General features: G+C 44.9%; 1 protein-coding gene across 1 annotated transcript in view; it reads left to right on the top strand.

Moving 5' to 3' along the window:
* The first annotated feature begins 8,497 nt into the window (after positions 1–8,497).
* Positions 8,498–16,016, top strand: part of LOC139265618 (transmembrane protein 164) — a 163,022-nt gene continuing 155,503 nt past the window's right edge. The window contains exon 1 of the mRNA XM_070882773.1: positions 8,498–9,127. Within this exon, the coding sequence (XP_070738874.1) occupies positions 8,705–9,127 (423 nt within the window). The 5' untranslated portion in view covers positions 8,498–8,704. The remainder of the gene's footprint in view (positions 9,128–16,016) is intronic.

Genomic DNA, 16,016 nt, shown 5'->3' with positions numbered 1-16,016 from the left:
ATACAGGACAAGCAGTACATAACAGATTCCTGGCTTTCTCAAAGACAGCCTCTTGTGAATTCCCCCATACCCAGTTGTCTCCCTTGCACTGTAGCACATGTAGGGGTTCTAGCAGGGTGCTTAACCCAGGTAGGAAATTACCTGGGTGGTCTTTCCTCCAGCTAGGGTCGCAAATAGGAAAGACCGCAGCTCCGTCACATTCTGTGGTCTCTGCGCGTTCTTGATGGCCTCCATCTTGGCATCGGTGGGTCTGATGCCATTTGTTGCGATTCTTCTTCCCAAGAACTCGGCATCCTGCGCCAGGAAAACAAACTTCGGCGTTTCAACCTGAGTCTCACGCGAACCTCTTCCAGATTCTTCACGTGATCAATGGTGTCCCGACCTGTAACCAGTATGTCGTCCTGGAAAACCACGGTGCGAGGAATCGACTTTAGCAGGCTCTTAATGTTCCGTTGGAAGATTGCCGTGGCTGAGCGAATCCCGAATGGGCATCTGTTATAGATGAACAGATCTTTGTGCGTGTTGATGCAGGTGAGGCCTTTCGAAGACTCCTCCAGCTTCTGCGTCATGTAGGCTGAGGTCAGGTCCAGCTTGGTGAATGTCGAGCCAGGGTCGCAAAGAGGTTGTCTGCCTTGGGTAGCGGGTACTGGCCCTGTAGTGAAAAACGGTTAATCGTTACTTTATAGTCCCCACAAATTCTGACCGTGCCGTCCTCTTTAAGTACCGGGACAATCGGACTGGCCCAGTCGTTGAATTCCACCGCCGCAATGATGCAGCCTGTCCAGCTCAATTTCCACTTTTTCACGCATCATATATGGTACCGCCCGAGCCTTGTGGTGGATGGGTCGTGTACCGGGAACCAAATGGATCTGTACTTTCGCCCCCGAGAAGCTCCCAATGCCTGGCTCGAACAATGATGGAAACTTGCTCAGAACCAGGGCACATGAGGCGTCGTCGACGGACGAAAGCACTCGGATGTCGTCCCAGTTCCAGCGGATTTTTCCCAGCCAGACAATATGGGGCCATCCCCTGACACGACCCACAGCGGGAGTTCGTGTACTGCTCCATCATAGGAGACTTTGACTTCTGCACTGACAATTACAGGGATTAGTTCCTTGGTGTAAGTTCTTAGTTTGGTGTGAATGGGGCTGAACTTGGGCCTGTGTGCCTTGTTGCTCCACAGCCTGTCGAAGGCCTTTTTACTCATTATGGACTGACTCGCACTCGTGTCCAGTTCCATTGATACTGGAATTCCGTTCAGTTCAACTTTCAACATTATTGGTGGACATTTCGTGGTGAATGTGTGTACCCCGTACACTTCTGCCTCCTCAGTACGAGACTTCAATTCAGCCTGATCCACAGTGGATCGATCTTCCTTTGCAACATGGTGGTTTGCAGGGTTTGCAGCTCGCCTGCACATTTGCTGGAGGTGTCCCATTGTTCTGCAACCGTTGCACGCATCGTGCTTGAAGCGGCATTGATGGGGTCGATGATCACCTCCACAACGCCAACAAGATGCTAACTGCCTCGCATTAACGATTGATGGCGGATTCTGGGTCATCTGAGGTCATGCAGCAGCAGCCGGCATGTATACTCTGCCATGTATATTCCTTCTCGAAAACAACGTTACTTTGTGCACAGTACTGGACGAAACTTCTTTGCTCTGCGAAATCTGTTTGGTGTTGTCGCTGGTGGACATAAATGCCTGGGCTATTATTATGGCTTTACTTAGATTTGGAGTTTCAACAGTCAACAGTTTGCGAAGGATTACCTCATGGCCAATGTCCAGTACAAAAAAGTCTCTAAGCATTTGTTCTAGGAACCCCTCAAATTCGCAATGTCCTGCGAGGCGCCTTAGTTCGGCGACATAGCTCGCCACTTCCTGGCCATCCGACCGCTTTCCTTAGGATTTAGGTGCCCCCAGACCAGCGTACACAATTCTTCATAGGATTTAGCTGTTGGTTTTATCGAAGCGAGGAGATTCTTCATGAGGCCATAGGTTGTTGCCCCACAGACAGTTAGGAGGATCGCCCTTCGTTTGGCAGTGTTCTCGTCCCCGTCCAGCTCGTTGGCCACAAAGTATTGGTCGAGTCTCACCACGAAGGCCTCCCAATCATTCCCTTCTGAGAACTTCTCCAGGATACCAAATGTTCTTTGCATTTTCGCATTGTTGTTCATTACCTCGTCGCCAATTGATGCGTTCATAATAAAGGATGAAACTGAATACTGTGTACAATGAGCAAGTGTGACCTTAGCTTCTTTAATAAGACTCCAGAGTGCAGGTACCTCGCCGGTGGCCTGCTTATATACAGTGCTCCCAAGGGATGCTAGGACCCCTTGGAACTCCAACAGGTAGGTCCTCTGGTGGTAGTGTGATCAGGTTGCAAAGGGTTAAATACATAATAGATAACATGAAGGACTCATAGCCCCTGCAGATGCTTATGCCTGCTGGGCTGGTGCATTAGGGAGTGAATCCCCACAGTAACACTGAGACTAGTGCAACAGGTATCACTAGTTAAAAAGTGGTGTGTCCAGCTACTGTGGCAGAATACTGCCCCCTCACAATAAACATGTGGATGAAACAAGCTGTCAATTAGAAAGAACGAGTATACACTCTACCTGGGACTCTGGAAATACCAGGCAGTCTGGAATCTTTTCCTGGAAGCCCACTTGAGCTAGGCATCTCCCACATACCCAGATCATCTTCAAGAAGGACAGAGAGATTCTGTCAACTAGCAAGCCTCCTCCCCAGGTGCCACAAAGGACAATGTCTTAACCCTACAAGACCCATCAACATGCTTGCCAGGTTTTGTCTCCCACCGACTCAGATGAATCCCATTGACCATTGCCAAGTTTTCCTCACCCCCAAACACTATTCTGTTCCCAACATATGTAGAACATACCAACTACTTCACTAATGTATAATTCTATGAGCACTATATGATAAACTGTGTGGATGGCATGAAACATATGTACTTTTTTTCTTTAAAAAAAACAAAATAACACATTGTTGAATGTTCACAATTTACAGACTTGAATGCTGTTACAGAAAAGGATCAAACTTCACATTTGCTCCCAAATACCTAGATTTACTGAATTCATCTGTGTTTTTCTGTTCTGATGAAGGGGACTGTACCGAATGCTTATAGGCCTCCAGATAAAAAAAAATATCTCTCTGAGACCCACATGGGTTCCAACTATGCCTGTCTTTTTGTAGGATATGTTCAATGCTCAGGCCCCCGCCCTAACCTCTTTTTCCATTACATTGATGACTGTACTGGAGCTGCTTCTTGCTCTCATCCTTACCTGGAGAATTTAATTATGCTTCAAATTTCCACCCATCCCTTGACTTTCCATGGTCCATCTCTGACTTTTTCATTTCTTTCATGGACATCTCATTCTCTATCTCCAGGGATTGGCATTTGAAAGACACAAGTTTCAAGCCCATGACTATTCTTCTTCCCATTCCATCAATTTCTACCTGCATAGCATTACCTACTTTGCCCCTACCTTAGCCCATCTGCTGCTAAACCCTCATCAATACCTTTCTCATTTCCAGATTTGGCTAGTCCAACGTTCTCCTGGATGACCTCTCTTCCCCCAGCTCCTGTAAGCTACAGCTTATCCAAAATGCTACTGCTGTATCCATTTCTGCACCAAGTCCTCACTGACCTATACTGACCTCCCAATACCTCAAACCAAGGAAATAAAGGAGAGTATCAAATTAAAAACCAATGCGTGTAAGGTGGCCAAGGTTAGTGGAAAACTAGAAGATTAGGAAAATTTTAAACGACAGCAAAGAATGACTAAGAAAGCAATAAAGAAAGAAAAGATAGATTACGAAAGTAAACTTGCGCAAAACATAAAAACAGATAGTAAAAGCTTTTACCGAGATCTTAAACGAAAAAGAGTGACTAAAGTAAATGTTGGTCCCTTAGAAGATGAGAAGGGGGATTTAATAATGGGAAATGTGGAAATGGCTGAGACCTTAAACAATTATTTTGCTTCGGTCTTCACAAAAATTGCTGGTCACGGGAATGTGGGAAGGGAGGACCTTGAAATAATCACTATCACTAGGGGGGTGGTGCTGGACAGGCTAATGGGACTCAAGGTAGAAAAGTCCCCTAGTCTTGATGAAATGCATCCCAGGGTATTAAAAGAGATGGCGGAAGTTATAGCAGATGCATTCGTTATAATCTTCCAAAATTCTCTGGACTCTGGAGAGGTACCATCGGATTGGAAAGCAGCTAATGTAACGCCTCTGTTTAAAAAAGGGGGCAGACAAAAGGCAGGTAACTATAGGCCGGTTAGTTTAACATCTGTAGTGGGGAAAATGCTTGAAGCTATCATTAAGGAAGAAATAGCGGGACATCTAGATAGAAATAGTGCAATCAAGCAGACGCAACATGGATTCATGAAGGGGAAATCATGTTTAACTAATTTACTGGAATTCTTTGAGGATATAATGAGCATGGTGGATAGAGGTGTACCGATGGATGTGGTGTATTTAGATTTCCAAAAGGCATTCGATAAGGTGCCACACAAAAGGTTACTGCAGAAGATAAAGGTACGCGGAGTCAGAGAAAATGTGTTAGCATGGATCGAGAATTGGCTGGCTAACAGAAAGCAGAGAGTCGGGATAAATGGGTCCTTTTCGGGTTGGAAATCGGTGGTTAGTGGTGTGCCACATGGATCGGTGCTGGGACCACAACTGTTTACAATATACATAGATGACCTGGAAGAGGGGACAGAGTGTAGTGCAACAAAATTTGCAGATGACACAAAGATTAATGGGAAAGCGGGTTGTGTAGAGGACACAGAGAGGCTGCAAAGAGATTTAGATAGGTTAAGCGAATGGGCTAAGGTTTGGCAGATGGAATACAATATCGGAAAATGTGAGGTCATCCACCTTGGGAAAAAAACAGTAAAAGGGAATATTATTTGAATGGGGAGAAATTACAACATGCTGCGGTGCAGAGGGACCTGGGGCTCCTTGTGCATGAACCCCAAAAAGTTAGTTTGCAGGTGCAGCAGGTAATCAGGAAGGCGAATGGAATGTTGGCCTTCATTGCGAAAGGGATGGAGTACAAAAGCAGGGAGGTCCTGCTGCAACTGTACAGGGTATTGATGAGGCCGCACCTGAAGTACTGCGTGCAGTTTTGGTCACCTTACTTAAGGAAGGATATACTAGCTTTGGAGGGGGTACAGAGACAATTCACTTGGCTGATTCCGGAGATGAGGGGGTTACCTTATGATGATAGATTGAGTAGACTGGGTCTTTACTCGTTGGAGTTCAGAAGGATGAGGGGTGATCTTATAGAAACATTTAAAATAATGAAAGGGATAGACAAGATAGAGGCAGAGAGGTTGTTTCCACTGGTCGGGGAGATTAGTACTAGGGGGCACAGCCTCAAAATACGGGGGAGCCAATTTAAAACCGAGTTGAGAAGGAATTTCTTCTCCCAGAGGGTTGTGAATCTGTGGAATTCTCTGCCCAAGGAAGCAGTTGAGGCTAGCTCATTGAATGTATTCAAATCACAGATAGATAGATTTTTAACCAATATGGTAATTAAGGGTTGCAGGAAGCGAGCGGGTAAGTGGAGCTGAGTCCACGGCCAGATCAGCCATGATCTTGTTGAATGGTGGAGCAGGCTCGAGGGGCTAGATGGCCTACTCCTGTTCCTAATTCTTATGTTCTCATGTAAATAAAAAATTCTCACCCTCATATTTAAATCCCTTGTGGCCTTGCCCCTCCATATCTTTGTAAGCTCCTCCATCCCTACAACCCCCTACCCCAACTCTTTGGTCCTCTGACTCCAGCTTGATGTGCACCTGCCACTCCCTTCCCCTACAATTGGTGGCAATGTCTTTAGCTGCCTCGGCCTTGCACATTGGATTTCCTCCATAAACCTCTTTGTCTCTTCATCTCCCTCTGCTAATTGAAGACCCTCCTCAAAACCCACTTCTTTGACTTAGCTTTTGGTCACCCGTCCTAATATCTCCTTATTTGGCTCGACAATTTTTTTTTAACTAATCCTCTGTGAAGCACATTCGGATTTTGTTCTGATTAAGGGCACTATATAACTGTGAATTGTTGTTGTTTGTGTTAAGGATTCCATTCCTTTTTTCCAGTTTCTCCTCCTTTTTCACAGCTGCCCTGATGATGCCACTTTCAAAACCAGAACTTCTGAAAGGTCCTCCTCTGTCCTCAGCTGAAGAGCTCACTCTGCCATGGTAGACAGGACCATCGACTGGGTCAGTCTCATTTCCTGTGCATCCCTCTGCCCCACAACCATGTCCTCATCAAATCCAGATTTACCAGGTCTGCCACTTCTAACACGATCCTACTAACAAACACATCTTTCTCTTCCCTCCCCTCCCTGCTTTCCGACGGAATCATTCTCTCTGTGACATCCTTGTCCACTTCTCCAATTCCACTACCTGCTGTCCTTCCTTGGCTTTTCTGTCCAAACACAAGAGATGCAATACTTGCCCATTCATCTCCTCAAAAATCTAGGACTGACACTCCAGTGTAGTGCTGTGGGAGTGCTGAATTGTCAGAGATGCCTCCTTTTGGATGAGAAGTTAAACCGAGGTCCCTTCTGCTTTCTCAGATGGATGTAGAAATTCCATGGCACTATTTCAAATAAGAGCAGGGAAGTTCTCCTGGTGTCGTGGCCAATATTTATTCCTCAATTAACACAACAAAAACAGATTATCTGGTCATCATCACATTGCTGTTTGTGGGAGCATGGCTGTGTGCAATTGGCTGCCACATTTCCTACATACAACAGTGACGACACTCCAAAAGTACTTCATTGGCTGTAAAGTGCTTTGAGATGTCCTGACATTATGAAAGGTGCTATATAAATGCAAGTCTTTCCTTTTTCTCTATCAGGACACCAAGATGGTGGGCAGTAGCAGTAGTAACACTCTCATCTCTGAGCCAGAAGGTTGTGGGTTGAAGCCCACCCCTGAGACTTGAGCACACAATCTAAGCTGACACTCCAGTGCAGTACTGAGGGAGTGCTGCACTGTCAGAAGTGCCATCTTTTGAATGAGACATTAAACCGAGGCCCAGTCGGCGCTCTCAGCTTGATGTAAAAGATCCCATGGCACGATTCGAAGAAGAGCAGGGGAGTTCTCCCTGGTGCCCTGGCTAATATTTATCCCTCAACCAACCAACAGATGATCTGGTCATATATTTCATGGCTGTTTGTGAGAGCTTTCTGTTTAGCATTTCCTAAAGTCACCAGTAACCACATTTCACAAGTACTTCATTTCATTGTAAAGCACTTTGGTACGTCCTGAGGTGGCGAAAGGCACTATATAAATGCAAGTTCTTTCTGTCTTTCTTCAATTTCTTTTGTATTTTTCTTTCTACTTAAATATCACTTCAGCTATTTACCCTTTTCATGCTTTCTTTTTGGGCACTTTGCAAGAAATTCAACTTCCTCCTTTGAATGTGTGTGTGTCTCTCTCTCCCCCTTCCCCTTCCTTTGTTCCTTCGCCTTCCTTTGTTCCTTCCGTTTAAATGGAGTTCCATCTGTATCTTATTCCCATTCTGACCAAGGATCTTCACCTGAAACGTTTACTTGTCTGTTCTCTCCACAGATACTGACTGACCTGTTGAATGTTTCCAGTATTTTCTGGGGTTTTTAGCTGTGTATTTCCAGGATTTTCTGCAGGTCATCAATGTATGTTGTCCATCTAACCTGAAGCTGTCTCATTGTGGCTTGTGGCAAATCGAACCTCTCACTTCGCAAACAAAAAAGCAGGTAATTTTTTTAAAGCCCTCAATGAAAATACAGCAAATCTTAATCCAGACCCTCTACTCCTTGTGAACACATTTCTACACAATATGCAGACTTAACAATCTATTTCTTCCTAGTGTTAACCAATCGAACCTACCCCCTCCTCTCAGATACATATCACATCATGATTGATGATTCTCCCTCATCATAAATGGAACAAAATAAAATAAATATTCCCCCTAAATGGAATATTTTCTATTTTAACGGTCCGTCCCTAAAATAAAAAACATAAAAAATAATTTTTTTTTGTGGGAGGAGTGTCATCGTTTAGTAAGTGGAAACACATCCAGCTTCTGGTAAAGTGACTGGTTCAGTTACATCTGAGTCTGAAAGGAAATGAGCACATTTTATCGAAACGAATGCATGAAAGACTACCCTGATACTCTCCACTCTCTCACTCTCCCCTCTCTGTATTTATTGTGTTAAAAAAACCACAAAACGTTACTTTACAAAGGCAGCCCCCAGTTTAAAAAAAAATACAATTTCCTTTCCCCCTTGTATTGTTCAGGCCAGGCGCCCAGTGAGCCGAACAAATGAATTCCTTTTTCGAAGGAAGAAAAGAGGCATTGCCTCTTTGACTGTGACTGGTCGAGGGAAATCTGTCAGTGTCCAAAAGGGGGTGGGTTTCGAGTCAGTTTCAGCCAATCCCATTTTAGCCGCTTCTCTTTTTCTGTGCAGGCAGATTGCTTTGCCAACTTTGTGACAAAGCGGCCAGTTAGACAGCGGTTCGCCTGGGATGCTTTGTTGCATAAGCAAGCAAGCGGAGCATTCGGGGAGAAGGCAGAGCGCTTGAAATTGCGCATCGCGTGCGAGCGCAGAAAAACCACCAGTGGCCGCTCTCCTGTTCCGCTCTGTGGACCTCAGAGCAGAAAGGCCCTCCTGCAAAGTTCATGTTCCGACTAGAAACGAATGTTTTAGTCCCTGCCCCGTCTTGTGCTTGCCCTGACCAAGACGAGAAGCGGAGCATGTACCGGTACGATGTGTGCATGTTGCTGGATTGGGCGTACGGAGGGGTGGACCCCAAATTCGCCGGTAACGGGGGACCCGAGTGCGCCGCTTTCCTGCCTCTCCGCCAGCGATGGGTGGAAAGCATCATCCTGGTCGCGATCTCCTTGCTGGAGATGGCCGTGGCGTACCGCAAGATTCGGCGGCAAGAGCTGGGCAAAGTGTTCCAGGATAAGCAGGACAGCGTGGGCAAGAACCTGCTCTTGGTCGCCTTGTGCCTCACCTTTGGCGTTGAAGTTGGCTTCAAATTTGCAACCAAGACCTTAATTTACCTGCTAAACCCGTGTCACGTTGTCACCATGATCCAGGTCAGTTGTCTCCTTCGCCTGTGGTGAGCGGTGTGTGTATATGTGGATTAAATGAAAGTTAACGTTTGAGCCCTGCGCTACAGAGCGGCCCATTCAAACCAACTCAAATTTGCCAAATGAGGTAGAAACAAACAACCAGAATATGAGCTGCATTTAAAGCTACAGTCCTGGACAAGCTTTTTAAAAAAAATAGTAACCAGATCTTATTGAAGCCGCTCTGGAACGGGTTTCTAAATGCTGTAGATTATTGACCAATATATGACGAGTTGTGGCTGAACTCCATTGGCATGGGATGAAAGTGTCAATGTCCGTTGATACAAAATATCATCATCATAGGCAGTCCCTCGAAATCGAGGAAGACTTGCTCCCACTCTCAAAGTGAGTTCTCGGGTGATTGAACAGTCCAATACAGGAATTACAGTCTCTGTCACAGGTGGGACAGGCAGTCGTTGAAGGAAAGGGTGGGTGGGACAGGTTTGCCACACGCTCCTTCTGCCTGCGCTTGATTTCTGTATGCTCTCACCGATGAGACTCGAGGTGCTCGGCGCCCTCTCGGATGCACTTCCTCACTGAGGGCAGTCTTTGGCCAGGGACTCCCAGGTGTCGGTGGGGATGTTGCATTTTATCAAGGAGGCTTTGAGGGTATCCTTGAAACGTTTCCTCCGCCCACCTTGGACTCCCTTGCCGTGTTGGAGTTCTGAATAGAATGCTTGCTTTGGGAGTTTTGTGTTGAGCATGTGAATAATGTGGCCCGCCCAGCAGATACAAAATAGACATGCATTTATATAGCGTCTTTCACAACCTCCGGATGTCCCAAAGCGCTTTACAGCCAATGAACACAGTAGGCCATTCAGCCCCTGGAGTCTGTTCTGCCATTCAGTTAAGTCATAGAATCATTAGAAAAATTACAACACAGAAAAAGGCCATTTTGGCCCATCGTGTCGATGCCAGTTGAAAAAGAGCTACCCAGCCTAATCCCACCTTCCAGCACGAGGTCCGTAGACCTGTAGGTCACTGCTCTTTTATTATTCATAATAACTTTTATTTATGTTGCGTCTTTAATGTAGTAAAACACCCCAAGGCACTTCACAGCAGTGTTACAAGACAAAACAGATAAATTTGACACCGAGCCGCAAAAGGAGAAATTAAGGCAGATGACCAAAAGCTTGGTTAAAGACATAGGTTTTAAGGAGCGTTTTAAAGGAGGTAGCGAGGCGGAGAAGTTTAGGGAGGGAGGGAGTTCCAGAGCTTGGGGCCCAAACAGCTGAAGGCACAGCCACCGATGATTGAGCAGTTATAATGAGGGATGTTCAAGAGGCCAGAATTTGAGGAGCACAGACATCTTGTGTGGTTGCAAGACTGAAAAAGATTAGAGAGATAGGGAGGGGCAAAGCCATGGAGTGAGTTGTAAACAAGGATGAGAATTTTGAAATCGATGCATTGTTTAATTGGGTCTCAATGTAGGTCAGAAAGCACAGGGGTGATGGGTGAGCGGGACTTGGTGCGAGTTAGGACATGGGCTCTTGAGCTTTGGATGACCTCAAGTTTGCGTAGTGTAGAATGTGGGAGGCCAGCCAGGAGTGTGTTGGAGTAGTCAAGTCTAGAGGTAACAGAGAGGCTGGATGAGGGGTTCAGCAGCAGAACAGCTGGGGTGGAGGCGAGCAATGTTACAGTGGAAAAAGGCGGCTTTAGTTATGCTGCAGATATGTGGCTGGAAACTCATTTCAAGGTCAAATATGATGCCTATGTCGCAAACAGTCTTGTTCACCCTCAGACAGTTGCCAGGGAGAGGGATGGAATCAGTGGTTAAGGAACACAGTTTGTGGCGGGGACAAAAGATAATGGCTTCGGTCTTCGCAATATTTAATTGGAGAAAATTGCTGCTCATCCTGTACTAGACATCTGACAAACAATCTGACAATTTAGATACCAAGCAGTGGTCGAGAGAGGTAGAACTGAGTGTTGTCTGCGTACATGTGGAAACTGACTCTGTGTTTTCAGATGATATCGCCAAGGGGCAGCATATAGATGAGAAATAAGAGGGGACAAGGACAGATCATTGAGGGACACCAGAGGTAACGATGCGGGAGTGGGAAGAGAAGCCATTGCAGGAGATTTTGTGGCTACGATTAGATAGATAAGAATGGAACCAGGCAAATGCAGTCCCATCCAGCTGGACGATGGTTGAGAGGCGTTGGAGGAGGATGGAGTGGTCAACCGTGTTGAGTTTACCTTTGTCAGACACTCAAAGGATGTCATTTGTGACTTTGATGAGAGCCGTTTCAGGGGCAAAAACCAGATTGTAGGGATTCCAACATTGAATTCATGGAAAGACGGTCACGGATTTGGGAAGCAACATTATGTTCAAGTACTTTGGACAGGAAAGGGAGGTTGGAGATGGGGCGATAGCTAGTAAGCAAAGTGTGGTCGAGGGTTGCTTTTTTGAGGAGAGGGGTGATGACAGCAGATTTGAAGGAGAAGGGAACAGTACCTGAGGAGAGAGAACTGTTAACAATGTTGGTTAACATGGGAGCTAAAGAAAAAGTTGAGCGGTCAGCAGTTTAGTGGGAATAGGGTCAAGGGAGCAGGAAGTTGGTCTCGTGCACGAGATGAGCGTGGAGAGGTCAAGAGGGGCGATCAAGGAGATACTCAAGAAAGATGTGAGTTTAGGGTTAGGGCAGGTGGAAGCCTCGGATGAAGTTTGGCCCGGTGGGCTAGGGGAAAGAAGGGAACTCGCAGAGGCAACTGATCAGTGTGCCCATTCAAGCACTTTTTAAATGTGATGAAGGTTTCTGCCTCTACCACTTTTTTTTTTTTAGGCAGTGAGTTCCAGACTCCCACCACCCTCTGGGTGAACACATTTATCATCATCTTGCCTCTAATCCTTCCACCAACTACTTTAAATCTTGGCTCCCTGGTTAAGGACCCTGCTGCTAAGGGAAATAGGTCCTCCTATCCACTGTAGGTCCCTCATAATTTTATACACCTGAATTAAATCTCCCTTCAGCCTCCTCGGTTCCAAAGAAAACAACCTCAGCCTATCCAATCTTTCCTCATAGCTAAAGTTTTCTAGTCCTGGCAACATCCTTGTAAATCTCCTCTGCACCCTTTTTTAGTGCAGTCACATCCTTCCTGTAATGTGGTGACCAGAACTGCACACAGTACTCAAGCTGTGGCCTAATTAGTGTTGTGAACACTTCCAGCATAACTTCCCTGCTCTTGTATTCTATGCCTCACCTAATAAAGGAAAGCAATCCATATGCTTTTTTAACTACCTTATTGACCTGTCCTGCTACCTTTTAAGCATCTGTGGACATATACTCCAAGGTCCCTCTGTTCCTCTACATCTCTCGGTATCCTCCCATTTATTGTGTATTCCCTTGCCTTGGCTAATCTGATTCTGAACTCCATCTAACCTTCATGCTTCCATAACCCTTAATATCCTTACTTAACAAAATCTATCAATCTCAGCTTTTGAATTTTCAATTGACCTAATCTCAAAAGCTTTTTGCGACGAGAGTTCCAGATTTCCACTATTCTTAGTGTGAAGAAGTGTTTTCTGAAATCACGCCACAACAGCCTGCCTCTAATTTTAAGGTTATGCCTCCTTGTTCAGGGCACTCCCACCGGAGGAAATAGCTTCTCTCTCTCTCAACGCCTTTGATTATCTTAAACACCTCCAATCAGATCATGCCATAATCTTCTATATTCCAGTGAATACAAGCCTAGTCTATGCAACCTGACCTCTCAATTTAACCCTTTTCACCCTGGTATCGTTCTGGTGAATCTGCACACCAACCTTTCCAAGACTAATATAATCCTTCCTGAGGTGAGGTGCCAGAACTGAATGCAGTATCCAGATGGGGTCTAACCAGAGCTCTGTACAGCTGTAAGATCATTTCCACCCTTTGTATTCCAGCCCCATTTGAGATAAAGGCCAACATTCCATTAACCTTTTCAATTATTTTTTGCACCTATCCACTATCTTTCAGTGATTTCTGTATTTGGATTCCTAAATCTCTGCTCATCCACAGTTCCCAGCTTCTCATTATTATTTTTATTGTGGGAAATGTGGCAGCCAATTTGCACAAAGCAAGGTACAGGTACCACAAACTTGATGATGACCAGATAATCTCTTTTTTTTTTTAAATGATTTTGGTTGAGGGATAGATATTGGCCAGGACTCCCCTGGTTGTCTTCAAAATAGTGCCATGAGATCTTTTACGTTCACCTGAGAGAGAAGACAGGGCCTCGGTTTAATGTCTCATCTAAAAGACGTCATCTCCAACAGTGCGGCACTCCCTCGGTATCTGGATATAGAAATTAACTTGGCCTATTCTGGAATATCTTCGGTATTCACTGAAGGTTTGTCCTGTCCACATAAAGCAGGACAAATCCAATCTGGCCAATTACCGCCCCATTAGTCTGCTCTCAATCATCAGCAAAGTGATGGAAAGCATTGTCAACGGTGCTATCAAGCGCACTTACTCACCAATAAATTGCTCACTGATATAAAAACAGAAAATGCTGGCAATCTCAGCAAGTCAGGCAGCATCTGTGGAGAGAAACCGAGTTAACGTTTTAGGTTGATGACCCTTGGGTCAGTTCTGACTCTTACCAGGCATAAGAGTTTCATGGGCATTCGCTGGGCAAATAGCCCAACCCTGTGCCGGCGGATGTCCGTCTCCCGGAGATGCGGAGGGTCGGTGAAGAAAATTCGCAAGTTCTGACATCACAAGTTTTGGTTTTCGTGCTGCGGAAACCCGGAACTTGTGGGGCACTTGCGGCCGTGTACACATCACATTCGTGGTCATACGCCCTGGAAAATCTGGGCCGATGTTTCAGGTCGATGATTGATTGTTCTGATAAAAGGTCAATTGCCTGAAAATGTTAATCCAATGTCTCTTTCCACAGATGCTGCCTGACCTGTTGAGCGTTTTCAGCATTTCCTGTTTTTAATTACGGTTTCCAGCAGCTGCATTATTATTATTTTTTATTTTTGTTTTATGGAAATAATTGAGTCTGGAGATGACAAGGGTATGGTTAAGGGTTTAATTGGCAGGAAGGGTGTTGGCAGGTCGTGTTGCAAAGGTGGCAATAAATAGTCTTGCTAGTGGCTAGAATGTGGCATTTTAAGCTTAGGCCATAGTCAAACAAGATATTGAGGTTGTACACTTGGCCCTAGCCTGAGCAAGCATCCAGGTACTGGAAACATTGATGTTTTTCACATTGTACCATACTGTGTGGTTATTGTGTGTCTCTTGTATATGCATGTTGTGAACTAGGTATAGCTATTACAGCAACATGACCATACTGAAAGCAAGCCAACTTGTAAAGTTAGAGGAATCAGTATTTCTATCTTGTACTAATTTTATCTTTGACCATCTTCCCCTATTCCTATCTTTTTGTAGGCAAGGACTCTTATTGTGGTAAATAAATAACATTGATATCTTGAGTATTGGGCTATTCACCCCAGAATTCAGCATAGCCATGCTGAATCCTGTCTTTACTTAATATTCACACTTTCCAACAGAGGGCCTATATAGCAATCGGGAATGGAAACCCAAACCATTTTTGCCCCCTTTTTTTCCTTCTAATTTGGGAACATTGGAGCCAACTGCAGAGTCTACCGAGAGAGTCGAGGGTTATGGGGAGTGGCAGGGAAGTGGAGTTGAGGCCAAGATCAGATCAGTCATGATTTTATTGAATGGTGGAGTAGGCTTGAGGGGCCAAATGGCCTACTCCTGCTCCTATTTCCTATGTTTTACATTGGTGTGTCAGCTCAGATAAGCTAACTCGGCACTGACCACTGATCATAGCTCACATCAAAGGACAGAGAGAGAAAACGGAACTATAGGCCAGTTAGCCTGACATCAGCAGTAGAGAAAATGCTAGAATCTATTATTAAGGATGTGGTAACAGGGCAGTTGGAAAATCAAAATTGTGATTAGTCAGAGTCAACACAGTTTTATGAAAGATAAATAATGTTTGACAAAACTATTAGTTTTTTTTGAGGGTGCAACTAACAGGGTAAATAAGGGGGAACCAGTGGATGTAGTATTTTTGTACTTTCAGAACAAATTCGATAAGGTGTTACACAAGATTAGGACTCATGGGATTGGGGGTAATATGATAGCATTGATTGAGGCTTGGTTAACAGACAGAAAACAGAGAGTAGGAATAAACTGGTTATTTTCAGGCTGGCAGAGTGTAACTAGTGGAGTGCCACAAGGATCAATGCTTGGGCCTCAGCTATTTACCATCTATATCAATGACTTAGATGAGGGGACCGAGTGCAATGTATCCAAGTTTGCTGATGATACAAAGCTAGGTGGGAAAGCAAGCTGTGAGGTGGATGCAAAGAGACTGAAAAGGGATATAGACCAGGTAAGTGATGGAGTATGATGTGGGGAAATGTGAGGTTATTCACTTTGGTTGGAAGAATGGAAAAGCAGAATATATTTTTTTTTAAAGTTGAGAGGCTAGCAAATGTTAGAGAGATTTGCTGTTCTTGAGCATAAATCACAAAGTTAACGTGCAAGTACAGCAAGCAATTAGGAAGGCAAATAGCATGTTGTCCTTTATTGCAAGTCGGTTGGAGTAAAAAAAGTAAGGATGCCTTGTTGCAATTATATAGGGCTTTGGTAAGTCAACACTTGGAGTACAGTGTACAGTTTTGGTCTCCTTACCTAATGAAAGATATAATTGCCTTGGAGGCGGTGCAACAAAGGTTCACTAGATTGATTCCTGGGATGAGCGGGCTGTCCTATGGAGAGATTGAGTAGAATGGGCCTATATTCTCTGGCGTTTGAAAGAATGAGAGGTGATATCATTGCAATGTATAAAATTCTTAGAGGACTTGACTTGGCTGGAGAGTCTCGTATTAGGG

Source organism: Pristiophorus japonicus, chromosome 6, assembly GCF_044704955.1.
Source record: "Pristiophorus japonicus isolate sPriJap1 chromosome 6, sPriJap1.hap1, whole genome shotgun sequence".
Taxonomy (NCBI): domain Eukaryota; kingdom Metazoa; phylum Chordata; class Chondrichthyes; family Pristiophoridae; genus Pristiophorus; species Pristiophorus japonicus.
The sequence above is the reverse complement of the archived record's forward strand: the minus strand, read 5'-3'. Positions and strand labels throughout refer to the sequence as shown.